Below are 27,297 nucleotides of genomic sequence, written 5' to 3' on the forward strand. Positions count from 1 at the left end.
CTGCACTATCCTGACTGTCTCCAACTCTTACAGGTGTTATACACACCTGTGCAATATTACTCCTCCTAAAATTACGCGGAGAGGGCAGCCATTGTTTGGTGGGAAGCAAGAGTTCAGAAACACATACAGTTCACAATTCACACTGTAGAAGAGCGCTGTATAAACTCTGGACATTGTTAAGTTGCGCTAATTAATTCCCTGGATGAACCATCTTAATTTATCACCAAATCCGCATGATATTAGGTTTTGAATTTAATAATGAGGAAAGTGAAGTGAAATTCACCGATCATGGTTTCATTCGTCTAATAGAGTCAGGTGGGCAGTAATGAAAGAGCAAATTCTGCAAAAAATTTCCCCATTAAACTTTTATTGATCAACCATAATAAACTACGTAATTTTAAAACACTCTTAATTGGTTTCACAGTCTGCCAGAAATCCGCCAGAAGAAGACAAGGGAAGAACTTCGAAACCATTCAGAGTCATTATAGAGTTTGATCGATTATTTTAAATATATGGATTGCGAGGAGGAGCAGCACATTCCGGACTTTATTTCAAATTCAAATGCAAAGTCAAACAGGGCTGCTAAACCTCCGGTTCCGCCAAAGTTTACTTTTTCGGCACTTCTCCTTAAAACACGCCCACACTACTTAAGTCCCTCCCCACCTCCCATCCATCCCAGCATTTGACTGACAGGAGAGCCTCGTTGACAGCCATGATGAGGAAATGCAATTACAAATGAGCGATTGTTATTCATTTTTAATATGCCAGAGTCAGACCATTAAGGCAAGGAAAATTAAGTGTCAAAGCACTTTGCTTTCCCATATTAATAATTAATGAACTTATTCCAGCCATTATACACAGAAATGCAAATACACATTTTGCATGTGAATTTGAATTATATCTTCCACACTCACATGGGAAATGAACACGCGACTGAATTAGCTTTTTTAAATTTGCATTTGAATTTGAAAAAGGTCCGGAATATGCTGCCACAACAAAAAAGAGAAGGTAAAAACTGGTGTGGAAATGTAAGTTACTTAGGCTCTATATAGACTTTTAAAAACAGAAATCTCTGTACGGACCTCATCACAGTTCATTTGATTTTCCAGGGGCACTACAGTGTCTGAAAACGCCTCCGTGCGCAAGAACACTTTCTTTATAAGAGCTGCGATGCGGTTTTCTCTCCACGTGTCTTCGTCACCAACCTCAGCTCAAGTTTAAGGTCATTTTAACAGATATTATATCAGGTAAATTAAAACTTACCTTTGGATATTTTAAAGCAGTATCTACCCGCTATCGACAGAGACACCGTAAAGTGAAAATGATATTATTCGCCGTGATCTCAGTTTAGTGCTGTTTGTGTTAACCAACGCGTTAGCCGCTTTTACTGCTAGCCAGACACAACGACAGTTGACTAACGCTGGCTAGCTTTGCGAACTAAGCTACATGTGCTAGTTATAAACCCAACATTAGTAACTACCTAAATGTCATTTCCACACGAAGAAAAGCGTTAAGGCACATTTGTAACCATGCTGTGGTTTAATATATTGACGTAGAAAACTGGTCTCGTTTCCTGACTGAAACGCTTATTGGCATTTCAAATGAGTATTTTAGCAACATCGTGCGTGTTGTAGTTTAGCATAGTTAACCTATCTCAGTTTTAGCTAACGTCCGCACACGTGGACCAAAGACTATCCTCATCACTATTAGATTATTAATCTAAAAAATTAGGAAATATACAAGTAATGATATTAAAAAAAGACTCTGTCGGTATTTCAAATTGAAGTTGCATTTATGTCGATATGAAACGCTGCTTACACTTGAGAGTAACGATTGATTGATTTGTCTCTTGTAGAGCAGCGAAGCTCGGACAAAATGAACCGCGCCTTTTCGCCATCACTGGTTAGGCCGAACCTGCCGTTGAGGAGACCTGCAACTGGTCCTGGTTTGGTGATGACTAGAAATCAGAGCCCGGTATTTAATGATTTAGGCGCCAGTTCTCAAGAATGGCCTCCAACGAACGACAGTCTAGATGGTATGCTGTGGATAAGAATGAAGTGTAGGCTACGGGCAAAATATAGTCCACCTTGAATGTTCAGTAACAGTTCTGTCCATGTTGATTTAGTACTCAAAACTGAAGCCAACAGAAAGGAGAATGGTTTGGTGGCAGTAAAGGAAAACAGTGCTGTATGTATCTTAATTATTTGTTTTTATATATAAAGAATGTCTCATATACTTCCTTTTTAAAACACGAAAAAAACTGTTTTATTATGAAGTGTTGCAACCAGAAATGTTTTCCCTTCATAGAGAGATGCACCTTTGGCTACCTCGGTAATGGTCAAACTGTGTAATTACTGCGGTCAGCGAGGTGGGTGCTTTAATTTGAATTTGCTGGATGTCTTGCTTCCTGGCAATTCCATTTTGAATGGAGTGCAAAGATTAATTTGACTTTTTCAAACTATATCTGCACCCTCCTGACAGTGTCACTAAGCTTGTTTGACATTTTAGGCAATCTCAGGTGCACACGCTGCAAAAAGACCTGCTACTGCTCGGTAGCCTGTCAGTCTGAGGACTGGAAAGCTCATCGGCACCTATGTAAACCAAGCACTCCAGAGAACAATGCAAGGTACTGGTTAGGATAGGATAAGAAATTAGAAAAATTTAATGACATTTGTATGCTTTTGCGCTGCATTGTAATTGTGTGGTTTTAGTCTTTCAACCAGTAATAAACCAAAAGAGTGTCTGTCCATGCCTTGCGGAAGTGGACCTAGTGTTTTGGAGTCCAAGGTATCATCTTACCTTTATTTTGCTATTGTAAACATTTACTTGCATACAAATTTATGCAATTAAACAGCGCATCATCTTGCATGAAGTGCTTTATATAGATTTTCTTCCTCCAGGTAAACAGCAATGATGTGGTTCAGCCGAAGAGAATATTCCTGCGTGAATTACGCAAGAATAGCATCTCCAAAGGAGATGAAGTGCAGGTATGTTTAAGTTGGGTCTGCAGCTTCCTCATCTAAACATGTTCTTTACTGCATGGTAATTCTTTGTCTTTTAAGGGGACGGTGGTGGAACTGAGGAATCCTGGAAAGTTCTTCATCCACATCCAGTCAGTAGAGATGACTGAGACCCTGAGGTCCATCTCATTGGAGCTGCAGAAGACCTATGGCAACTCACATAAACTCGAGTACAAACCTGAAGTTGGGGAACTCTGCGCCGTCAGATTCTCTCAAGATCAGGTTACTCATGTTCTTTTTTGATTTCTGTGAAATCTGTTCCTGCAACTGTACTAACCCCAACACACACACACACATACACACACACACACTTCTGTATAATTCTTTTAGCAGTCTGCATGCCATCTAGAACTGGTCTTGTGTGGAACGTTGTAGATTGTTGTAATATTTACTATAAATAGTTTGTGAATAAAAGTCTGTAAGTTAACGTTTCTGTATCTCATTTCAGAATTGGTATCGAGGTGAAGTTGAGTCTGTTGATTTGGATCGCCACACAGCAAAAGTGCTCTACATAGACTTTGGAAATGTGGAAGATGTCACATTTGACCAGATTCGTGCACTGGCAGAGAACATTGATCTTGCACCACCATGTGTATGATGTTCTTCTCTATTTTTAAAATATTGTTTGCTGATTGGTGAAGATGTGACAGTGATGTAATGTCTAATTGTTGTCATCAAATAAATGTTTTCCATTGCTCACCCATTGTTAACTGAACTTGGCAGGCTTTACAGTGCTGTGTTGCTGGGCTAACGGCAGTGACTGGCAGCTGGACAGGAGAATGCTGTATTGCAGTGAGACAGCTGGTTGCAGCAAAGAACCTAACTTTCACAGTGATAGACATTATGAACAGTGGCACCCTGCTTGCTGTAGATGCTCCTCTGTCCACGCTTGGTAAAGCATGTTCATTTGAAGTAGTCTTCTTGTGATGTGGTATTAAATTCACCATTCAGATGTGTTTACTTTATTTGTTCCACAGGTAAGAACCTGAGTACTCTCCTAATTGACCAGGGTTACGCCATAAAAGAGAGCACCCCGACTAAACCACAGACGGAGCAAGAGATTTGTGAGTTATTTGTAGAAATGTATTTATTTTTGATCATACATTTAATTCTTATGTTTAACATCCTTTTTTGTGTGCTATTGTTTCTTTTAAATGAAGACTCTTTAATGACAGCCTCTTTTGAGAACTTCAAGCGTTTGTCTGTTGGGAAGAATGAGAACATTGAGGCTCAGCCACCAGAACCCCTGACCCAAGGAGTGGGAGACACCTTCACAGCCATAGTCACCCACCTTCAGTCTCCTTCAGAGATCATCTGCCAAAAGCTAGAAAATGCCAGTGAGTTATCTATTTCCTGTCTTCTTTGCTTAGTTCAATGAAAAATACTTTTACTTCCTATACAAAGATGCAATATGACCGAGGGCAGCTCATATATCTTCAAGAGACTGCAGTGTTACTGTAATGATAACATTGGTGGCTGAACTTGCATCTATCAAAGATAATCCATTAAGGTCATCATGTAAAGGTGTTATATGCTGTGCAGTGGTACTGAGGTTTTTGGACATTGCTTTGCTTATGCAGGTGCTATCCAGCAGTTACAGATAAGCCTGAGAGAACATTGTACTAAGACTCCAGCTAGTGAGAACTTCAGGCCTGCTCCTGGAACAGTCTGTTGTTCTCTTTTTTCAGGTGAGACTTGGTCTGACTACCACATTATCATGAGTAGCAGTTTACAGACGTATTTTTGTATCTTTTGTGTGTGTGCGCGTTTTTGTTTTTTGTCTTCACGCGCCTCCATAATCGTATAAGGGTGGTCGTGTTCTCTTTTAAAGAGTCCATATCATGGAAAACTGTAATTCCTCACAAGCAAACATTATTAATATTTCAGAACACACCATTGTTTCCCCAGTTCATGCAGTCCATATATGGAAAATAAGCTGCAAAAAAAAGTTTTAAATTTGTTTTTGTAATGTCGCAAGAACAAACACATTTACAGGTCCATTTATTTAGCCTACGTTAGTTTACCATCATTCATTTATTTATTTATTTTTTTTAATGAAGCACAAAACTGGGCCACCAGTCAGAATATATGTTTACATGTTGTCATTGTCCAAAAAAATCTATATTTTTAATTCTCTACATCATTTGAGCACAGCTTCCCTTTCCATTGTGTGAACAATTTATGATGAATTGACCAACAGAAATGCTTCACAATTGCTTGGAATAAAATATTTTTACACTGTCTTATTCTCCAGAGTATATTTTGTTTTGTCCATCTGAATTTTCATGACCAAATCGTAAGGCGAATTATTCAGTAACTACATGAAATACAAAAAAATTGTGAATTCAGTTTCATCTATTATAGGGATTTAAAATTACATAACCCATCTATTTGACTGGAAAGAAGACAGTTACAGCTCTCATATGAAACCCACCCTTTGAATGTGGCTTATGAAATATGAAAGTTCTGAAGAATATGATGAAGTGCGTTTTGGAACTAAAAATGAAGTGGCACTGTTTTTGATATAAACACAAAAAGTTTACAAAATGATCTCAGGAAATAAATCGCAAAAAAATTAAAATGGGGTTCCTTTAAGGACATTGGTGACATTCTTACCATCTTGAGTGTTAATGTGGTAATTAGTATTCAGTTATGTGTATGTGCCTCTTTCCCTGTTTGCATCACAGAGGACAATCAGTGGTATAGGGCCAAAGTTCTGGCGTATTCTTCTGAGGATCGAGTTTGTGTGGGCTATGTAGACTTTGGGAACTCAGAAGAGGTGCCGTTGAATCACCTGCGACCCATCAGTATGGAACTGTTGACTTTGGCTACTCAAGCAATCCCCTGTGCCCTAGCAGGTAAAGCAGTTTTGTACAGCCACTTTTAGACTTGTCACACTACACAATTTGAAAGTAATAAAGTAGTTCTGTAAATTAATGGTTTATGAATGTATGAAGTGATGTGATTTTAGCCTATTTTAAACGTACAATCACAACCACTTTCCCAGACACAAAGTTGATGTTTGCTATTAAAGTCTGTATATGCCGACTTTATTGTTTGTTTTTGTAAAATACTGTGAAAGAGACAGTATTGTACTGCCGTAGACATCATTGCCTGGTTTTAGCTTCAGTGCTCAGTGTTAGCAGCGCTGCTCAGTTTCTCAGCATGTGCGCTCCGTACTCCGTGTGCAGCAGGTTATTTTGAATAAAACAGCTTTATTTGCAGTTGTTCATAGACAGAGCTGTCTGTAGTGGCTGTGTTTCACACAGCATGGACTGAATGTTTTCACACAGTGCGAGTATATAAATAGTAGGCATTGTCCGTTCAACTCATCAGTCAAACAAAAGACTCCAAGTATACAAACCTTACGCTAGCTCCTTCGAGGCACTAGCCTCGGATGTGATTCCTGCTGCACTGCTCAAGATGAGGTAGTGTTAAATAATATAACGTAGCTAGCTGATGGACTTCAAGTAGGTTACTCAGTATGATATCAGACTTGTTATCAGTGAGTACTAAAAATATGTACTTGTACATGGTCTGAAAACCAATGCTGTTGATGCATTCATATACATACAGATTTCAATTCACAACTAACCCTAACACATGTATATCACAAAACTACTATTACTACTTAATGTTAGGGCAAGCTGTTTACCATGTTCTTTAGTGTTGTCCTCTTTAATGTTCCAAATTGTTGATTTTAATAAAACCCAGAAATCTGTTTTTTCTTAATCACTGACCATTGCCAAAAAAAAACCAACCAACAAGGTATAGACTGCACCAAAAAATAAAAAATCGAGGTCAACCAAACCGAGAATTGTTTTACTTACCTACTTATTTACCTACTTACTTACTTACCTATTTATACAGGTATTAAGCCTGCCTCAGACGTGTGGTCAGAGGATGTAATACTGATGCTGAAACGGCTGGTTTGTAACCGTTTCATCCAAGTGGAAATTCTTGGACAGCGAGATGGAATTGCTCTAGTCTCTATGATCGATGAGTCTAGTGATCCTCAGACAAACGTAGCCGAGATGCTCGTTGCTACAGGCTGTGCTGCTCTAGGAAGTATGGAGACAGCAAAAGAAGCAGCTAAAGATGTTGTCTCTGAAAGCCCTGGTAAGTCTGAACCATATACCTTTATAGTCCTTTTAATTTATGATGGTATAAATTCCAGCTTTAAGCATTCATGTATTTTAATTCCTTAGCTGTAGACAAGTTGGAGTGGTCTTGTGCTGAACTTCCCATTGATGGCCAGGAGGTGGTGCTAGTGATCAGTGTACTAGAAAATCCTGGGGAATTCTACTGCTATAATTATAATGCAGAAGGTATGGCTGCTCATCTGTCATTCTGTTCGTTCTTTTGAAACCAAAGCATATAGGGCCTGCACTGCATCTATTGAGAAGTCAGTTGCCATTGATATTCCTTTTTTTAATGTGATTGACAGACATGCAGACTTTGGCAGAGTTGTCCTCTGAGCTTAAGAAGCACTGTGATACCGAGAAGGGTCCTTTCAGCCCGGCAGTAGGAGAGCCCTGCTGCGCGCTCTTCAGTGGTCAGTCACTACTGTAACTTTTTTTCCTCTTCATCTGTTTGTGTTTAATTGGCTTTATTTGGAATTTATTTGGACTCTTAACTTTGACTGGTTAATATTCATTGTGGTTATCTTTTATGTGTGTAGGAGATGGCAGCTGGTATAGGGCCATGGTGCAGAGCGTGGGGGGTGATGGAAAGGTTAGAGTGTACTTTGTGGATTATGGGAACTCCTGTGAGGTACAGGTTGCCCATCTCAGACCCATTGATGCCAGCCTACTCAAACATCCTTTCCAGGCCATACGCTGCTGTCTTGCAGGTATGTCTTTTGAGTGTGTGTATGTGTTTTTGAGTGTTATGTATGTTCAAGCTGCAGACAAAACCACATATCCTGCACATTTTACTGTGTAGGTTAGGTATCTGTCAACAAGATTCTTTAAATATTAAAATATTGCATGAGTGAAAATGATCTATTTTCTGCTTCATCGATCTGTCTGTCTGTAGGAGTTGAGCCTATGGGAGGCCAGTGGAAAGAGGCTGCAGTGCAGAGGTTCCAGGCATTGTGTGTGGGGAAGCAGCTCAGTGGCAGGGTGCTGTCCATCACTGAGAGAGGCTATGGCGTGGAGTTGCTATGCAATGGCCAAAACATTGCTGCTGTGCTTATCTCAGAACAGCTTGCCAAACCTTCAGGGCAGGGGAACAAGCCTGCTGCACAGCAGAACAAATCTAGTGATCTGAAAGAGGCATCTCGTGCACAGATGCACATCCCCGCTGAGAAAACATCACTCGCTGAGCAGCCTGCTAACATCACTGTAAAAGGTGCCACGTCGCAGTCAAACTTTTCAAGTAAAACATAAGCTCAATTCAAAAAATTCAGTCCTGAAGAACCACTGCTCAGCATTTGGTCCAATGCACCTGATGCATCTTTCAAAGAACTTGATAATTAGAAGATGAGTGCATTGGTCTAAACTTGCCTTGGTCCTCTAGGACTGTTGTACATCTGTACATAAGTTTCTCTGTATGAGCTATAGAAACAGGTATTGTTTGGATAATTTTTAACCACTTTGGCTGTAACGGTGTTTTCTCCTGTTTAGCCGCCTCCTTCCCTTTGGACTGGAAGACTGTGGAGTTGCCTTGCAGAGAGACTTTTAAGCCACAGGTGGCAGCAGTGATCAGCCCAAGTCTCTTCTATGTGATGAATCCTAGAGAGGGTGAGAAGTCTTGGTCTTGATACTGATGTTATGAGAATAGTATGTGCAGGATTTCTGCAAGGATATCTGCTAAAATGTTAAATGTTGTTGGTCAAAAAAGTTAAACCTGTATAAAAGTTTATTGCATGATACTAGCAACTTGCTGGGTGTTTTTGTCAGCGATTAGTAGATGTACTGGAAAATGGACTGTGACTGTAGGTACAACATGTACCTAATAAGCTGGTTACTTAGTGCAGTACATTATTATTATTGTGCATTATTACTTAATACAGAATAACTAGTAGTCTGGTTAACTATGGTAGGTATAGTTAGAAAAGTTATTTCTCTGTTCTCAATGTTACCTGGACAAACCAACACGTAGTGATTTTACGTATGGTGGTGAAAAGATATCCCTCTTTTTTTTAATGCAGTTTATAAACGTTCTCCTTTTTGCTACTAAATTTGTTTAGAAAAGTAAGTGTACTATTGGTCTGTTATTTAGATAGAGGGTTGGCAAAGTAATAATCAAATTAAAAAAATTCTCAGTGCTCACCATTTATTATGCAATTGTATGTATGTATGTAAAATTACCCAAGTATTCTTTCCATTAGGCAATGTGTTCCTCTCCAGCCTAGTTAAACGTGACAATTAACTGGTTTCGGTTACCAAGGTTAAGGATATTCTTTTGACTGAAGAATAAGGAATTTCCAATGGTGATTCACCATTGGCACTGCAGTTTAGTCCAAGTCTAGGCTTAATTTAAGCCCAAGAAATCGGCTCGACATGTATGGCCATACCGCCACAGAGGCGAGTGCCAGCCTTTTATGAGAAATTAGTTGTATGTACACTGTGCGTGTGCAAACGTCTTCACAAATTAGTTTAAGCTTAACCCATCAGCTGTTTTCTTTTTCTTTACGCCAATCCAAACAGCATTTATGTCAGTAATGCTTTCTTTTCTTGGCTGGACAATATGGGCCTGGTTTTGTTTTATTTTCTCAGGCAAGACTACTGTCTTTATTGTTTTTTGTTTATATTTCCCATCATAAAATAGTTTTTGTTAATTTTTTTTTCCCATTTTTTTCACTTCCTGTAGTCAACATAGAGGTGTTGCAGGCTGTCATGATGGATGTGGCAAAGTACTGCAGCAAACAGGCTTTACCCAACCAGAGGGTTCCTTTACCGGGAGCGGCTTGTTGTGCACAGTTCTCAGGTCATTCACACTGAAACATCAACCATTGCATTAACCATAGTCAGACAATGGACCCTGTCAATAGTGTGGCACAAAATCCTGACAAATCATTGATTTTTAAATAATACAGTCCCTGCAAACACATTACTCAGCAGAGACAGTGTTCCTTTCCTACAAGTGTGGAGTGAAGTGTGTTACTTAAACAACAGACTGGAATTTGTGTTAAGTGAATAGTTTTGCCATTGAAATTCCAGGTGACTCTTAAAGATCAGTTAACTCTCAGGAAAAATGCCATTGTGTACATGCAGTGGTGGAATTCCAATTTAAGTCAGTAATTCTATGTCTGTTCTAAAATAATTACATGCTTCTAGTGTGTGACTTTGCTCTTAAAGTGTGTGAAGAGAGGAATCGTAGTGAACATTCCATGGTAGAGAATATATAGGATTTTTAAACAACTTCTACATTCATTTTGAATGGTCTGTCCTGATGGTGGTTAAAGCTGCCTTTAAGGGTCTTTCAACAGATGTTTGAGTTTATTAGCTTTTGATTATAGGAAGGGCCATCACCACTTCATAGTTAAAACACTTAAGTGAATGTATTTTAAATGTTCCTATTTCAGGTGACAAGAATTGGTGCAGGGCTGTGGTACTGGACACAACAAGCACACATGCCAATGTAATTTATGCAGATTATGGGAATTGCGAGAGGATTCCTGTCTCTAGCATCCTGCCCATCCCTAAAGAGCTTCTGCAGCACCCATTTCAGATCGCCAGATGTGCTCTTTCAGGTAAGAGCAGTAGTGGTGTGCCAGTGGTGCATACATTTCACTTATAGGAATCTCAATGGATCTGTATGATGCTGTACTATAAAAGTTACAGCACATGATTGAGGTTTAGATTTGTCACTGCCAGAGTGACTAGTATTTTATTTTTCTTCTAGGTAAAGAGAATTTCCCTACTGTGTGGCCTCCTGAGGTACTAGAACTCTTTGGGGTCCAGCTGAGTGGCAAGGTACTGGCCTCTGTACAGGGTTTTGATGGCACCTACAACCTGCTCATGCTTACCCAGCACTCAGGCCTGGGAGGGAACATCAACTCCGTCATCCTGGGAGCTCTGCAGAAGGTTCCAGGCACGGCTAGTGCAGAAGAGTTCGCCCAGGGTCAGGGCCATGCACAGGCTGGCAGCACATCTAAGACCTCAGAACACACTTCTTCAGACACTGAGAAGCCTAAACCTGGAAGTCAGGAGATAAGTATGTATCCATGAATCTAGAGTTTTTGTGCACAATACTTAGTCATTGTTACATTAAAAAGTAAAACAGGGCAGACATTGATTCAAAATGTTTGAGCTATGAATGGAAGACTACCTTTTTTCCTTCTAATCTGTTGATTTTGCTGGTAATTGTTTTAGTGTAGTTAAATTGCTCATTACCACAAGATTTTTTCTCTTATTTGTGCTAGTATGAAATGGAAAAACAAATTGCTTTAAGTAAAAGTTTATCACTGAAGCTTGTTTAAGAGCTGTGGTAAAACTGAGGAGGGAAAAGAAGAGAAACTGGAAAAACATTCTATGTGAGTTCTTTGCAGGTTGCACAGCTTTGCTGCACAGGTGCTGTCCCACCTGGAATTTTCGGCTGCGACCCAAAGCTGTTATTTAGCAGGGAGCCTTGTTATCATACATAGAGGAGCAGTTATCCAACATTTATCATGTCTGATTTTAGAAAAAATGAAGACTGTGATGACCAGTGTTGAAAATAAGGAGCTACAGGCCATTGCAGGTTCAAAGGGCGTCAGTAATGGTGGGTATCGGTGGAAGCTTAGAATATACATTGGACCGTATTGCTCAAGAACATGTTGACCTAATCAAGAACGTTAACTGCTTTTGACACACATCAATAACAAATACGTTATCAGTTTATGTAGATTTCTTAGGCCATTTCTGCTAGCCATTTGGTTGTGGTATTGATTGTCAATTTTCAGTGATTGTAGGCTGAAAAGCCTGCTTCATTTGCAACTTTGGTCCTTTATTTTTCCAGCTCTAATTTCTTCATGCTGCTGTGATGCCCTTAAACCAAAGGTGAGAATTTTTTTGTTGTCGTATGTTTGAGATGCAAGTCGTGTCTCAAAGCTAAGGATGCCACTGAGGAAGACTGCGTTTCTTGGCCGCTACGTCACTGAAGGCTCTCCTGTTTTGTAGCATCCTTAGAAAGTGGCTGAGAAAAACACCCTTCATTTCTGAGAAATCCTACAGCCGCTCAGGCTGCCTGAATGTGCATGACTGCATGAGCCATTGTATACTAGTGCTAGCAAGGTCTCTCCTATCTCGTCTGCAGCCTTCACTTTGAGACACGCCTTTTGTTGATGGTGTTGGTGTTGGTGTTGGTGTTGTTGTTGTTGGTGTTGTTGTTGGTGTTGTTGTTGGTTTTTCCAAAGAAGATATTTAACCACACATTCTCCCCCCAACCACCAGATTGACAGAATTGAGGAGCTGATCCTACTGCTCATAAAGCGTGCAGAAGGAAACCAAAAGTAATGTGTTGAGACTGTTTTCAGGTGTGACTAGATACTGTTATATTTAAATTCTAAGTTAATGTTAACTTAGTTTTGGTTTAAAAAAAAAAAAAGTTCTTTTCAAGCTTCATAGTTTCTTGTACCGTGTCTTAGCCCTGTTTGTATTGTTTACAAATGTAAAGTACAGGCCGAATGTCCTTGATCAGTGCCAAACTCTGTCAGAGAATTTTTGTTTTACTGAAAATCAGTATATATTTTTAAGGCTTATTTTTTCTTGTTTTATGACAGAAGTCTGGCCTTTTGACATTAGTAGCAAATTTAATAAAGTTCTTTGTATATCTCGCTCTGTTTTTGTATGTCCTTCATAAAAGCTTTGTGGCATCCAGATTTGTTCAGCCTTTTTTTTAAAAGGGCACCTATCATGGAAGAGAAATTATTTCTTGCTTTTGTGAAATGAGTTTGTAGTAGTTGTAGGAAACTGAGCTGCAGCACAACCATTTTGAATTGTTTTGTGTATCATCAAAAACCAAAGCGTTTACACACATCTGTCTATTCAGCCTGCCAGCAGTTTAGCCACATTTCATGTTGAAAGCCAGTCAGAACAGAAGTAATTTACATGTCTTACAGGTGCAGTAACAAGAACAGGGATAAAGAGACTGAAAATAATAATATAGAAATGATTTACTGTTTTTGGTACATAAACCCACCCAAATGTTGTAAGACTTCAGATGGGAAATAAAATCCAGAGGTTTAGCAACATGGCTCCTTTAAAGCTCCATTGATTACTGTAAACGGAGCCCAGAGGACGATCAAATCTAATTTTTGTGTTTCTTCCTCAGGCTCTTGAGTTTTTCTGCTCGTGTTGCCCACAGCTTGCTCATTATGGGCCTTTCTGGATTTCTGTAAAGCTGCTTTGTAACATGTTTGTAAAAAGCACAACACAAACAAAACGTTTAGGTTGAGTATCCAAAGAGCTAGTCAGTGCAGCATAAGATACATGAGTCCTAGACTACTAACTGTTGTACACTGATCAGGCGTAACATTATGACCACCTCCTTGTTTCTACGCTCATTGTCCATTTTAGCAGCTCCACTTACTATATAGGTGCACTTTGTAGTTCTACAATTACAGACTGTAGTCCATCTGTTTCTCTGCATACTTTGTTAGCCCCCTTTTACCCTGTTCTTCAGTGGTCAGGACCACCTGGACCCTCAAAGAGCAGGTACTGTTTGGGTGGTGGATCATTCTCAGCACTGCAGTAACACTCACGTGGTGGTGGTGGTGTGTTAGTGTTTGTTGCGCTGGTACAAGTGGATCAGACAGCAGTGCTGCTGGAGTTGTTAAACACTGTCCACTCTCGGTCCATGCCATTAGACATTCCTACCTTGTCAGTCCACCTTGTAGATGTAAAGTCAGAGACAGTAGCTCATCTGCTGCTGCATGGTTTGTGTTGGTCATCCTCATCACCACCACCACCACATCAGTGTTACTGCAGTGCTGAAAATGATCCACCACCCAAATAGTACCTGCTCTGTGAGGGTCCATGTGGGTTCTGACCACTGAAGAACAGGATAAAAGAGGTCTAACAATGTGTGCAGAGAAACAGATGGACTACGGTCTGTAATTGCAGAACTACGAAGTGCTCCTATAAGTGGAGCTGATCGGTGTGTGTAAGAGTTGGTGGAGAGGCTGACTTTCAGTGGGATAAGGTGAGGGAGGGGTGGCGGGGAGGAGGGATGAGCTGCAGTGGGTTTCAGTGTTAGCCTTAGCTGGTGGAAGTGCTGCTGCCCTCTGCTGCTCCACACAACCTGTTACCTACACCGCGGAGGAGATTCGTCTCCAGAACAAGTGCTGAGAAAAGGTAAGAAATGTCTGGCTGTGTCCACTTGGCTTAGTTCTTAAGGTTTAAGCAGAGACGTTTCTTGTGAGTTTGCCGCCTTGTTTGGTGAATCAGCGCCGATGAACAGAAACTGGAACCTGTCACAGTTTGGAGCAGCAGGGCAGTAACATTGGTATGACTTTCAGCCAGGCTACAGGACACTTGACTGTAGTGAATGGACTGTTAGGACGACCGAAAGCTCTTTCTCTAATCAGAAAACTACAGTCTGGTTTAATTCGTACAAATCAGTGGGTTTTTTAACTAATTTCGGCGTTGGTAGTAGCACCTAAAGCTTTTCCCTACTGTTAGACTGCTACCTCAGCTCTCCTCTCTCTCTCTGAGTTTGCTAGGCTGTGCTGACTCACAAGCATACTGAATTGTGAGTGAAACGTAATGTTTTCTGTGTTGATCTTTCGGGTCGACTAGGTATCTTTTGCATTGCTTAATAAAGGCATATCCAGATAAAGCCCTGTGGGTCATCCTCTCTGCCCTGTACTTCTCTCCTCTGAGTCTTACAACAGCTGGTTTCACCCTGAGTGTGAACTTAGACTTTCATACTTTCCCCCTTCAAAACAGAGCTGACAGTTAAAAGCTGCTGGTTAGTCTAAGTGAGTAAGAATTTGTTTCCATTAATTTTGAGGCTGGAGGTTAGTCTGACTGTCTGAAGTGGATCCAGAGGCTTTCCTTTCTAATTATGTGTCTCCTGTACAGGCAACTTCTGGCATGTCACACTGTGAGAACAGATTTGGTTCCTTTGGCAGATTTTTCTGTTTGCAACATTAAGAGAAACAGGCCTACTCTGACTCAAAGTACTCTTAACATTTCAGGGCGACCCTTGATTTAAATAAAAGGATGTTCTTATTAATATTAAGCTGATTTTTCCATTTTCCCAAAGTGGCTTACAGTTGATAGTTGAGCTACCAACATACATCGTAGGAACCTGAATAGAGCTCACTGAGAACGTTTTCTGAGAGCTACTTATGAATATTTTTTTGAGGATTGTGGCAAGAAGCAGTATAAAATGACTTGTAGGGTCTAGTGTTAAAAAGAGAGTCCGTCTCGCATAGTTGGGGATTAAACAGGTGGCTGCAGTGAACTTTTGCTAGTGTACACCTGAGTGCACACTGTCCTCGAAAAAAATCTCGGATCTTCGATATATGTGGAAAAAATTTGGAATAGCTAATTTCTGCATGAGGGTGATGTAGTTTAATTTATGCAGTGTACCATAAAAAATTTATTCAAATTAAAAATTTTAAATTATTCACATATTTCATATATTTGGGAACAATTAGAATTTGACATGAATTTGACAAAAAAGTAATAAAGATAACTAAACAATTAATAAATAAATGTTCTTAAACTAATTATCTATTGATAGTAATTTCTTGTCTCAAATTGATTTTTTTTTTTTTTTACTTTTTTTTATAACTTGCTACAAATTATTTTAACCCTATAGAATATTAGCATTAGCAATATTATAATCTTTGATTATATATGATTTAAAACAGTAATTCCAAACTTTTCTTGGGTAGTGTGCATATTTTTCAATCATTGATTTGGGATGTGTGCATGCGTTTAACTGTCATTTTAACTGTCATTGACTTTTCTTTGGTTGCCAGTAGGTGATCAGGGACTTTTCTCTTAAACACCACCAACTCAGTGAAGTGTGGTGAAATGGAGATACATGGGGAAAAGGTTGCTCTAGGCAGGAATGTTAGAAATCTAAAGGAAACAAGAGTAAAGATAAAAGATAATCTCTCTCTCTCTCTCTCTCTCTCTCTCTCTCTCTCTCTCTCTCTCTCTGTCTCTCTCTCTCTCTCTCTCTCTCTCTCTCTCTCTCTCTCTCTCTCTCTCTCTCTCTCTCTCTGCTACTATAATGTTGATCTCTGATGGTTATCATGAAGTGGCTCCATAGCAGGTTTCACAGAGGTGCTCCTGTGCTTAGGCCTGAGATACCTATCAGTTGTACAGACTATATTCTATAAGAACTGTGGAGCCGACACTGCTCACTTCCAGACGTCCATTCATGGGCAGGAAATTGGCCTCCTGTTATCAACAGTGACAGTTCATATTTCGTATTCCCCTCCACATCTATAGCACCGCTCTCAAATCCCTCATACTGAAATCTTAAAATTCCCTTCAGTGTTGCTCTCTTAGGTAGTTCTTCACATCAGCAAAATAGACCTCCCAACACCACATAGATCAGTGTTGGTGGCTAGCATTCATATAGTGTCTTGAGACACTGTGAAAATTATGTGTAGTTTATGTATTGCTTTCCAAGCTATAGTTATCATTTAATGTGCATCATTCAGGGAAAGTATTACACCCAGCAGTAATGACTAAGTTTACTAACAGAACTACTTTTGGGCACTGTAGTTACCAATCAAGACAGATAAGTCTAGATGTCTGGTATAGGCCTGTTCTCAATCAAAGAGTAGTTACTTAGCAATTCAGTATGACCACTGATTTCAAAGTATCGATTTGAGTAGCCACGACAGGTGGGCGACACCACTTCACTAGTACCTGCCTAGTCCACATTGTTTGCTGGCACCCAGCTAGCTTGTGCCTTTAGAGAGTTTATGAGGAATGTGACAACAAGCACTATAAAATGGTTAAGTGCATGTTTAAAAGATCAGTAGGAAAGCATGTCTTACAGTTCTACGTAGGTGTCTACAGATAAACTATACATTAGAGGATCATATACTAGCCTCTCCTTAGGAGACTGTTTCAGGATCACATCTATAATAACTTGTTGAATCCCAAAACTGATAACAGTGCTGCTTTTGAACTGCTCCTCATACCTGGAACCTAGGCGTAGACATAACACCCCTCACCCCCCACCCCACTTCTTATGTTCTTTTTTTATGAATGTGTTGCTCTGAGAACGACATCAAAAGCATGCTAGATTGCTATCCTTGGCACAGTCTCGTCTTTAAATAGAGCTGAAGGAACTTTTTGTGTGTGTCTGTAGAGACTAAATACAGGTAAGTTGATAACATGGTGTGAACCACGTTTTCCTTGAGTGACAGTGATTGCATTGTTTTCATTTTTCCCTCTTGATAAGATCTCTAGAAAGCCACACATTTTTTTCACTTCATGGAGTCAGTAATAGTATTCCTGTAAGTAGATTAAGCTATGACTTGGTGGTCATTGCATTATTCATTGTGGATAGTGTAAAATTTGACCACTTAATGAATACCCAAGATCACCGCAGTTGTCTAACAGAGAGACAGCCTTGTGGTTTCAGATGACTTTAAGCAGGAGAGTAGAGTAAAAGAGCACTACAATGAAAACCAGTCACCCAGGGCAATGTATGTTCTCCTTCAGTGGGGTAATGTGATGAACTAGTGTTTTATTTGATTCACAAGTTTGGGCCTTGAAGACATGCACTTTTGACCTGGCGCTGTAAGAGTGAGACTGGAGTCAGAGCAGTGTCTGGAGGTGTGTAAGGCTGAGATGAGTCGTGTCATGTTGCTTTTTCTTCTTCTTTTTCTGTCACTGAGGTTAAGACTCTCCCTAAAAGCAGACACAAGTCAATGATTAGTGCACTCTGGCGGCAGCAGGGCTCACTCTGACCTGATCTTACCCACTGTCTGTCTGTCAGATTTCTGTTGTGTACAGCACTTGATGCAATCTTGATGCAACTTGCAATGTTGTGATTTACATGCTGCTGTTCTGATATTTCTTTATATTCTGCCTTCCTTTTGACTTTCTTTGTGTGTGTACTCTTGTATTTTCATGTATTTGGGAGAATATGCCTGAATGTTTATCATATTTACCTAAACTCTGACTAATTTTATTAATTATTATGCATGTATATGCATTTTTATATGCATACATATGTAGGGACTGACCAATATACCAAATATCTTGGTGATTCTGATGCCAATTTTAAGTGGCAAAAAATTGTGATAACCAGTAATATCTGCTCAAAAGTTTATATATTATATTTTAATGTTTTAGTTTTAGTTAAAGCAGCATTATGCAATTTTTTTTTTGCTAAAATTGAAAGAAGTAGCATTACTTTTTAAAATTTTAACAGGAGAGAAAAAAAAAAAAATTAAATATGGTGTGCATGTGCCGCTGTACGTCGCCCTGTAAAGCCTGAAATAATAGTTTAAAAATCAGAGATTTCTGGTCGGATTTTGGATTTAGAGTTTTTTGAGCCACGTCATACGTCTTTTTGTATTAATGCCATGTGTGCTCAATGTTTAGGTCTCTATTGTGAAATCTACATTATAACTGCAATCACTCGATTAATCATCAGAATGTTCAGTAAAAACTTGATTCTTCACATTAGCAGTGGCCCCAAAAATGTCCTGACTGTTGAAATGCTGTAAATTGGCCTTTTGTTATTCTGGCCTGAACCCCTTAAAGTCCAGTTGCTTTTACTGTAAGTTGCCAAGTGCAGCTAACTCATTGTCCATGTTGTTAAATTCCAAAAAGGGTTTCCCTCCCACTCCTCTCCAGTCCTTCATAGTCTTTCACAGCTGCTCTAGCCCTTGTTAGTGCTCTCTGGGCCTTTTTCATGGTCACCACTTCAGATCTGCTGGTTGGCCTCCTCAGAGATTGGGTTGGATCCTCAAAGAATCTCGCCTCCATTTTAAGTAATATGTCTGCTCCTTATTTTAGGTCCTCAGAGATGTTCTTCAGCAGCCAGCTAAAACTCCTTGCAGCCATCCTTCTCACTCAAGGTAAGAAAGAAAGTGAGCTTCACATATAGTAGAGCCTTATTAACTCACTTGGGAGTCATTTCAGAACATTCTTGTTTCAAAAACATTGCTTATAGACCAAAATGGATGCAAGGTAACATATTGGGTTCACAACAGAGAGCTAGAAAGAAGGCTGAAGAGTTAGTAGAGTAAGTATGGGAATTAGTTCTTAAACAGTCTGAGATATTATCAAGCTATCAAAGCTATCAAACGTTATGGGTGCATTTTAGTTACCTTTCAGTGCAGTCTGTCACCAGTTAATAGGAGTATTAAACGAAAGAATCTATGTGAACTATGTGAATGGTGATAAGGGCTCTGCAGTGTAAGCCTAGAGCTGGAGCTCAGCTGTGTGACTGCCTGTCGAGAGTACCACAGTGGTTTATTCTAGAATTGTTCCTGAATGTCTTTAGTTTGATAGATGAGCTTGAAAAATATGTTGTTGCTAATATTCTCCCTATAACAGTCTGGTTCCAGACATTGGGGTTTGCAGTGTAATTTTATTGTCCAACCACAATAATACAGTCACAGCATAAGCATTTGACTTCAGGGAATGGCCTTAGTGGCTAGACTACAGGACAGAATTAGTGTGAATTGGTTCTTCTCCTGGATGCTTTAGTGGTGTTTCTTCTTATTATATGGTTATTATATTTATTGTACTTGAACAAACTGTTATACTTCAACACTCAGTTACTTAGCCCTTCATTCTATTGAGAGTAAAGCCTATACAGTCATATGCAAAAGTTTGCCCCAGTCAAATGTTGATTTTTCGAATTGAACATAAAATGTGGCCTGTGCAAGAGTTATTTTAAGTTAAGTTTAAGTTATTTTAAATGTTAAGTTACATTTTCATTTTTATTGCTTTATATTTTCCAATATGCTAAACTATAATAATAATAATAATAATAATAATAATAATAATATTGATGATGATAATGATAATAATGATGATAATATAAGAAGAAGAATACATTGTGCCCTAAAATTTGCTCAGGTTTAAGTTTGTTCCCTATGGAGCATGTGTACTTATTTTTACTTAGAAAATCAACAGAACATGTAATTTGACAGGGGTGTTCAAACTTCACATATGACTGTATAGGCTTGGTCTGTGCCTGTCTTTTCTGTAATATCTTAGAACTTCCTGGCTGCTGGGGTCTGACAGACGTGGCACCACTGAATTAAGATGTCAGGCTGCTGTTTCCTCCACACACATTGGACACACACCATAAATTAAAGCAAGGGAGTGGCTGAGAGGCAGAGCTTCTTTAGACAGCTCAAAATGGGTTATGAAAAGACCTCCTGGTTTAGGATTTACGAATTTCCTGCAGGTTACAAGAGGGGTCTCAGTCATGGCTCCAGTGCCCTTCTGCTCATATAAGCCCATTTGTCACTAAGCAGGGATTAGATGGTACATACCGGCTATGCAGAACCGTACAGAGATGACTAAAAACAGAATTCTTTTTACTATCCATTATGCTTCTTCTTTCTCTGTTTTCACTGCTTCAGACATCTGTTCCTGAACTACACCCCTGCATGGTTGTGCTGATGCATATGGTGTTTTGAAGTTTGGACAAGGAATTCATGAGCACTTTGGGATCATTGTAAATCAGATGAAAATTGTCACAAACTTTAGAATAGATGATGGTTGACGTGTGCTTACTGAGAGAATTCAGTGGCAGATGAAAGTGGATGGGTTACAAAGATGTCTATGAAGATGGTTCCTCTTGCTGTCTCAGTGGAGCAGTTCCTCACTGTAGTTAATCTTTGATCATAGTTTGTTTGTTTTGCTTGTATTTAAATACTCCTATGAGGTGTTGTGAGGGAGTCAGGGGTAATGGTGCAAAGAGGCTCTGGAATGACAGGATTTAAAAAAAAAAAGAAAACTGCTGTCATATTGCTTCCCCCTCCACATAAATGGAATTAAAAACTATTCAGGAGCTTTTATGACCTCATAATTTTGCCCTGTGGGGGTCTGAGCCCTTTGCTCCCTCAGGGGCTTCTGCAGTTTTCTCTAGTTGAGGCACATCACCATGGAGAGTGCTGCTGCTCATCATAGCTCTCCACTGCAGCAGAGACATTTTGTTATTGTGGATACATTTCATGTACATTGAAGATTCCTTATAGAGTTTCATCAGAACATATGTATATGAATATTCAATAGGGACTAACATCTTGAATAGCTCATGGAGAAACTAAGAAAAGAGAGGACATTCCTTCAAGTTCATTATGTCATCTTTACTGGGTAACACATTTCATGTGTAACACATTGGATAATTTTAGCATTTTAACCCTATATTCCCCTTAGAAGCCTACAACTAGCTTGCACTTGGTATACAGAATGATAATGGTGTATCAACACCATTATGACCCTTAATTAGTCCAGTCTTGACCCCATCATTATATAAATGAAGGGGTCGAGTCTCTGACTTTTGAACAGTATACACAAAATGTACTATTTAACTATATGTACATACTATGTTTGAACTGAATGCTTTCTGTCAAAATTATTTCTTCAGTACTAAAGGAAAATTACAAAAATAATTAATGGCAGGATTTCACAGAATTAGGCAGCTGAAAAAGAGGGTGAGTCAGGAGCACTCAGTGCTGCGTATTTGACCCTGCTCTGAGAGGGCACTGGGAGTCAGGGCTGTCCCCTCTCAGCTGTTCACGTGACCTCCTTCCACTCAATCAGCCATTGTGTGTGTGTATGTGTATGTGTGTGTGTGTGTGTGTGTGTGTGTGTGTGCGTGTGTGAGAGAGAGGGAGAGCATCGCACCGGGCCGTGCTCAGTCAAGCGGTGAGAAAGCAGCCCCTTTGGAGGCGAGGGTAACTGTTCTCTGCACGTTCAGTGGGCGTTGCTGGAATGCCGATGGCTCTAAATTATCCCTCCAAAAAAGCTGAGCACCAGGAGTTCTACACAGGGAGAGAGAGTGCCATACAGAGTCGTGCCTAAGGCCAGGGTCAGCTCAGCTAACCCTAAATAGCACTCAAATAAGGGGGTTGTCATTTCACACATGTTCCCTGTCGTTAACTTTGCAGGTTACAGAATAATATCCATGTTCTTATCTCTAATAGCCCCATTATACCATGTAATGGTCACTCCATAGCCTTTTACTCTCATATTCCTATTGATGCAACTCATTCATTAAGAACCATTCAAGAACTGTAAGTAGATAATCATCAGGGCTGTGATCTGAAAGGTGCTGTCTTCTTTTTCTCCAGTGGGCTGTGGTTTGGCTGTGCAGGAGATCCAGACTGGTCATGAAACGATCCTGAAGATCAATACTGCAGGGAAAAGTGAGTATGTGCTGCTTAGCACTCAGAAAATCACCACAACAGCACTAAATTCTGACTTAGAAGTAGCAGTATAGTAAAAGGGAAGCACATATGTGTTATGCAATATGGCTTAAAGCATCTAAGCAGTTCAAGGGTCCTAGTGACAGTCTTCAGGACTGCATAATTTATCATATAAAGTTGTATGCAAAAGTTTTGGCACCCCTGGCTAAATGTTTTTTTTTTGTGAAAAGAAATAAATACACCTCAGCAGCAAAGTATTTTACACAATAACATTTTATTCAGACATTAATGCACATTTACCTTATTATTGGTTCACTTAATAATAGAAACAAAGCTAAAATAGTAATTGTAACATGTGCAAAAGTTTGGACACCATAGTAAGTCAGTACTTAGTAATGCCTGCTTGTCAGATATCACACACTTTTTGTAGCAAGCTGGGAGTCTTTCTGTTCTTGTTTTAAGAATTTTCACCCTTTTACAGAACCCTTCTGTTTCTGTAGTACTGTTGGGCTGTCTTGCATGCCCAGCATGTTTAAAATCAGCCCACAGGTTGTTAATGATGTTCAAGTCAGGGAAGCGTGAGGACTATTTCCAAAGTCCATATAGGATTTTAAAGTATTTTGAAAAAATAGCATGTTGTAGAAGCTCTCCTCTTCAGCTTTAATTGTGCTTTAATTAATGTTTCCTGGGTCATGGGCTGCCACACAACCCCACAGCATCATAGATCCACATCCCTGCTTAACAGTTGGCAAGGAGTTCTTTTCATCAAATGCTGCTCCTTTTTTCTTAAATCATTCCTAACGATGCACCACCATTCTGTGTCAGCTGTGTCAGCATTCTGTGTTGCTTGTTTAGAAAAGCCCATGGTCGTTGAGTGTTGACAACAGGTTTGAAGAGTCAGAGAATTTATTATGTTCTGGAATTGTCATCAGCCGACTATTCCTTATCACAATTCCTGACCTGCCTAACCAGTTCTTATGAGTCTAACAAGTTAAGTTCAGAGACTGTAAAACTGGAAGGCTGTCCAAACTTTTGCACATTACACAGTTATTATTTTGTTTATTTGATTTTTTTATTTAAAGTATTTTTTAATTTAAATTTAAACTGTATATGAATGTAAGTTTTATTTTTTTTGTGAATTTACACTCTTAAAACCAAAAATTGTGCCTCAAAGCATTCACATACATACACTGATCAGGCATAACATTATGACCACCTCCTTGTTTCTACGCTCATTGTCCATTTTAGCAGCTCCACTTACTGTATAGGTGCACTTCGTAGTTCTACAATTACAGACTGTAGTCCATCTGTTTCTCTGCATACTTTGTTAGCCCCCTTTTAGCCTGTTCTTCAGTGGTCAGGACTCCCATGGACTCTCACAGAGCAGGTACTTTTTGGGTGGTGGATCATTCTCAGCACTGCAGTAACACTGACGTGGTGGTGGTGTGTTAGTGTTTGTTGTGCTGGTCACAGCAGTGCTGCTGGAGTTTTTAAACACCTCAGTGTCACTGCTGGACTGAGAATAGTCCACCAACCAAAAATATCCAGCCAACAGCGTCCTGTGGGCAGCGTCTTGTGACCACTGATGAAGGACTAGAGGATGACCAACACAAACTGTGCAGCAGCAGATGAGCTATCGTCTCTGACTTTTCATCTACAAGGTGGACTGACAAGGTAGGAGTATCTAATAGAGTGGACAGTGAGTGGACACAGTATTTAACAACTCCAGCAGCACTGCTGTGTCTGATCCACTCGTACCAGCACAACACACACTAATACTCCACCACCACGTCAGTGTTACTGCAGTGCTGAGAATGATCCACCACCCAAACAGTACCTGCTCTTTGAGGGTCCACGGGGGTCCTAACCACTGAAGAACAGGGTAAAAGGGGGCTAGCAAAGTATGTAGAGAAACAGATGGACTACAGTCTGTAATTGTAGAACTACAAAGTGCACCTATATAAGTGGAGCTGCTAAAATGGACAATGAGCGTAGAAACAAGGTCATAATGTTATGCCTGATTGGTGTATATACATCCATATCAGCTGTATACACAAAATATATGTATAGTACATTTTGTGACAGTGACAATGCACAATATTATAACAATGATTATTCATAAATTTGAACTGGCCATTTCCACTAGATCCCAGAATGGAGACCAGACTTCCCAAAATTTGTTTCTCTAATGGAAGAATGTTAAATATTTGTGTCAACCACAAGTACAAAGTTGGAGCTTTAGGGATGTCAATAATAAAATCATTTTTTAGCCAAGCAGAACACAGCACAAATATTCCCATCTGTTGTTAAACCCATGCTGTGATTTTATTTTTTTAAGATTATTTTAAGAAAGGTCACTTCTCCAACCTGAAAATAATAATTAGTTGTCTCTCAGTCCAAATGTTTTGTGTCTGTGTGTGTTTGTGCACACATATGCATACTTGTGTGCATGTGTGTTTTCACAGATGCTGCTGTGCTGTTCCTGTTTAATCACCCTCTTTATTACAGGCCGCCTGTTCTAACCTGACAGTTACACAGTATAATTTAGCTTTCTGACTAGCGCAAACTTGTTTGTGTCTGTGAATGTGTGTATGTGTGTGTATAAGTGTATGTCTCTGGTGGAGAAGTAAGCTCGGACACGCCACAAGCCACTGTTGAGCTGCTTACACGTGTCAGATTCAGGCTAGTTGTTTTGCAATAGTCATCATTGCTTCCAGGAAAAATCATGCTCCAGGTAGATTGTAGAGTTTCCATCCTCCTACTGTAGTTGTAGTGTGTAGCAGACTAGAACAAAATGAATGAATGTGTGAATTTGTTTGTTAAAATACATTTAACACTGTGCTACAGCCATTAAACACATAAAGACCTAGAGCTTATTTCCATTGTGGTCCTCATAACTAGATATGTCACAATACCACTTGTGCTTTTATAATACTGATATTGAAATCTTGAGCATCTTCTTTAGCAAACTACTAAGCTTTAAAATAAGCTCTTTTTAATTGAAGCACTTCACTTAAGATGAATCTAAAAGTAGGCTTTCATGCTCAAACTACTCACTTTACTACCCCACAGGACGACATACCCAGGGTGTTACATTTTTTCCATACAACTGTAAAAAGAAAAAAATACATAGATTTACATCAGTTTGATAACATGCTGATAAGTAGCCTTTCTAGCCTCACTTTCTAAAGGACTGCGCTTAAGTTCAGTGGGTTCTGCTGCCGAATATTAACTTTTAATCAAAAGGAATTGACTTTGGAAAATCGGACCAGCAAAAATGTGTTTTTAACAATTAATAACTTTACCATTTTATTACGCATAATAATATAATTAAGCAGTATCGTAATATAAACATGAATGCTGGCTATTTTTATGTTTGACGGTTGCTGATTTTGTTTATTTTTTGTTTGTGTATGTGGACAGTGATGAAGTGTTCTGCAGTTATGGATGTGCTCTTTGTGATGGATGGCTCCTACAGTGTTGGAAAGGGCGGGTTTGAGAGGTCCAGGCATTGCGTTCTGAAACTGTGTGAAGCTCTGGACATCGGCCCTAACAAGGTCAGCAAATATGAACACGCTATCAGACTAAAGAGTCCACAGTGCTTCAGCAACAGATTTAAAATTGCTGTGTGAGCCAGGTCCATGCACTTTGTAAACCGTCTCGTGTGTTCGTCAGGTGAGAGTAGGAGTCATTCAGTTTGGCTCCACTCCCAGACTGGAGATCTCTCTGGACTCCTACAGCAGCAGAGAAGACCTGAAGAAGCGCATCAAGAAAATACACTACAGGTACACCAGCATTTTATGCCATTTCACAGTTTCAAATAGTTAGCCCAAACACCTTCTACATCTCCTAGAGCCAAATCCTGTTTCTTGAAACCATGTCCTCTGCACAATTTCAGCTATTCTCTCCCCCAAAACACTCTGAAGGGCATGATAATCGGTTGATGAGCTGGATCAGGTGTATTGAAGCAGGGAATGGTTGAGATTCTCCAGTGCTTGGGGAGCCAGGAGCAGGATTAAGAAGCACTATCCTAGACAAAATTGTGGAAGGTTTACAAGCAATCGATTTAAGGCCTTTTTTTACACATGTGGTGTAGTGGTTAGCGCGATAGCTTTTCAGCAACATGTTTATATATATGTTTATATATATTTTGTTCATTAACGTCCATTTTTCCATTAACTGCTATTACTCTCATATAAACTGCTTTAACAGAAGTTGCATTGTCTATTTGTATTTACTTCATTATTTAACTATTTATAGAAGCCTAAATAGAAAACAAGTTTTGACCTCATTAACACTTACATGTTCTCGCGTAATAGCTATGGCCATGTTGCACTCTTGAGGCCAGGTACACATCTGTATGTATGTTTAAACATAGGCTAGTTGTAGCATAAGTTCAGGTTTGTGCATTACTAAATGACATTGGGTTGCACTGTAGAAAGTAGTTTTATCTTTGAGCTTAGTAGTTTCTATGTATTTACACTCCAAAGCTACTATACAACTACACTTTTAAAAATGATGATTCTTCCAGGGTGCTATGGTTAAAAGGTTCTATAAAGAACCATGAGTACTCAAAGAACCCTCTGTATGATTAAAGTATTCTTTGCATCCTTAAATAGTTCTTGTTCTCTTTTTGAAAAGGGTTCTATATAGCACCAAAAGATCTAGTTCTCTCTAGATATGAAGGGCTCATTCTAAGCTATTGAAAACACAATGATTTGCAGTCACAGGTGATTACACACTAATGAAAACATGGTTTTGTATACTATATTTCATTTCTGCTAATAGAGCCTCCTAAATCTTACACACTGTACCTTTAAAACCAGGATGATGATTAGAGCTGTAAGTAAAATCACAGTGTATAGCATTTAGTATTTTTAATTTAGTTAACCTTTTTTTGTTGTCTATGAGGTTTCCATCAGTTTCTTCAACACCTGCTCAGGGTGAGGTGTAAACATTTAGTAACTACTA

The 27,297-nt window shown here is 39.4% G+C and overlaps 2 protein-coding genes across 2 annotated transcripts in view; both read left to right on the top strand.

Annotated features, from left to right (window-relative positions):
* Positions 1–1,875: 1,875 nt before the first annotated feature.
* On the top strand, positions 1,876–12,463 carry tdrd1 (tudor domain containing 1). Its single transcript, XM_036571728.1, has 25 exons — positions 1,876–2,035; positions 2,126–2,187; positions 2,308–2,368; positions 2,509–2,626; positions 2,712–2,787; positions 2,901–2,987; positions 3,063–3,242; positions 3,469–3,612; positions 3,744–3,912; positions 3,998–4,084; positions 4,181–4,357; positions 4,601–4,708; positions 5,708–5,878; positions 6,891–7,139; positions 7,229–7,348; positions 7,468–7,575; positions 7,702–7,872; positions 8,058–8,399; positions 8,648–8,764; positions 9,837–9,953; positions 10,552–10,719; positions 10,872–11,183; positions 11,652–11,729; positions 11,967–12,007; positions 12,401–12,463. Exons 1-25 carry the CDS (start codon positions 1,876–1,878, stop codon positions 12,461–12,463), a joined length of 3,486 nt encoding a protein of 1,161 aa, XP_036427621.1.
* A 1,729-nt stretch (positions 12,464–14,192) lies between these two features.
* Positions 14,193–27,297, top strand: part of vwa2 (von Willebrand factor A domain containing 2) — a 35,991-nt gene continuing 22,886 nt past the window's right edge. The window contains exons 1-5 of the mRNA XM_036572711.1: positions 14,193–14,302; positions 18,953–19,014; positions 22,252–22,326; positions 25,750–25,883; positions 26,002–26,111. Of these exons, the coding sequence (XP_036428604.1) occupies positions 18,963–19,014; positions 22,252–22,326; positions 25,750–25,883; positions 26,002–26,111 (371 nt within the window). The 5' untranslated portion in view covers positions 14,193–14,302; positions 18,953–18,962. The remainder of the gene's footprint in view (positions 14,303–18,952; positions 19,015–22,251; positions 22,327–25,749; positions 25,884–26,001; positions 26,112–27,297) is intronic.

Source organism: Colossoma macropomum, unplaced genomic scaffold (genome assembly GCF_904425465.1).
Source record: "Colossoma macropomum unplaced genomic scaffold, Colossoma_macropomum, whole genome shotgun sequence".
Lineage (NCBI taxonomy): Eukaryota > Metazoa > Chordata > Actinopteri > Characiformes > Serrasalmidae > Colossoma > Colossoma macropomum.

Coding starts and splice junctions, on each gene's coding strand:
- tdrd1 (XM_036571728.1), top strand. CDS start 1,876: ATGAACCGCGCCTTTTCGCCATCACTGGTTAGGCCGAACCTGCCGTTG. Junction 4,358..4,600: donor CCAAAAGCTAGAAAATGCCA/GTGAGTTATCTA, acceptor TTGCTTATGCAG/GTGCTATCCAGCAGTTACAG. Junction 7,576..7,701: donor CTGCTGCGCGCTCTTCAGTG/GTCAGTCACTAC, acceptor TTATGTGTGTAG/GAGATGGCAGCTGGTATAGG.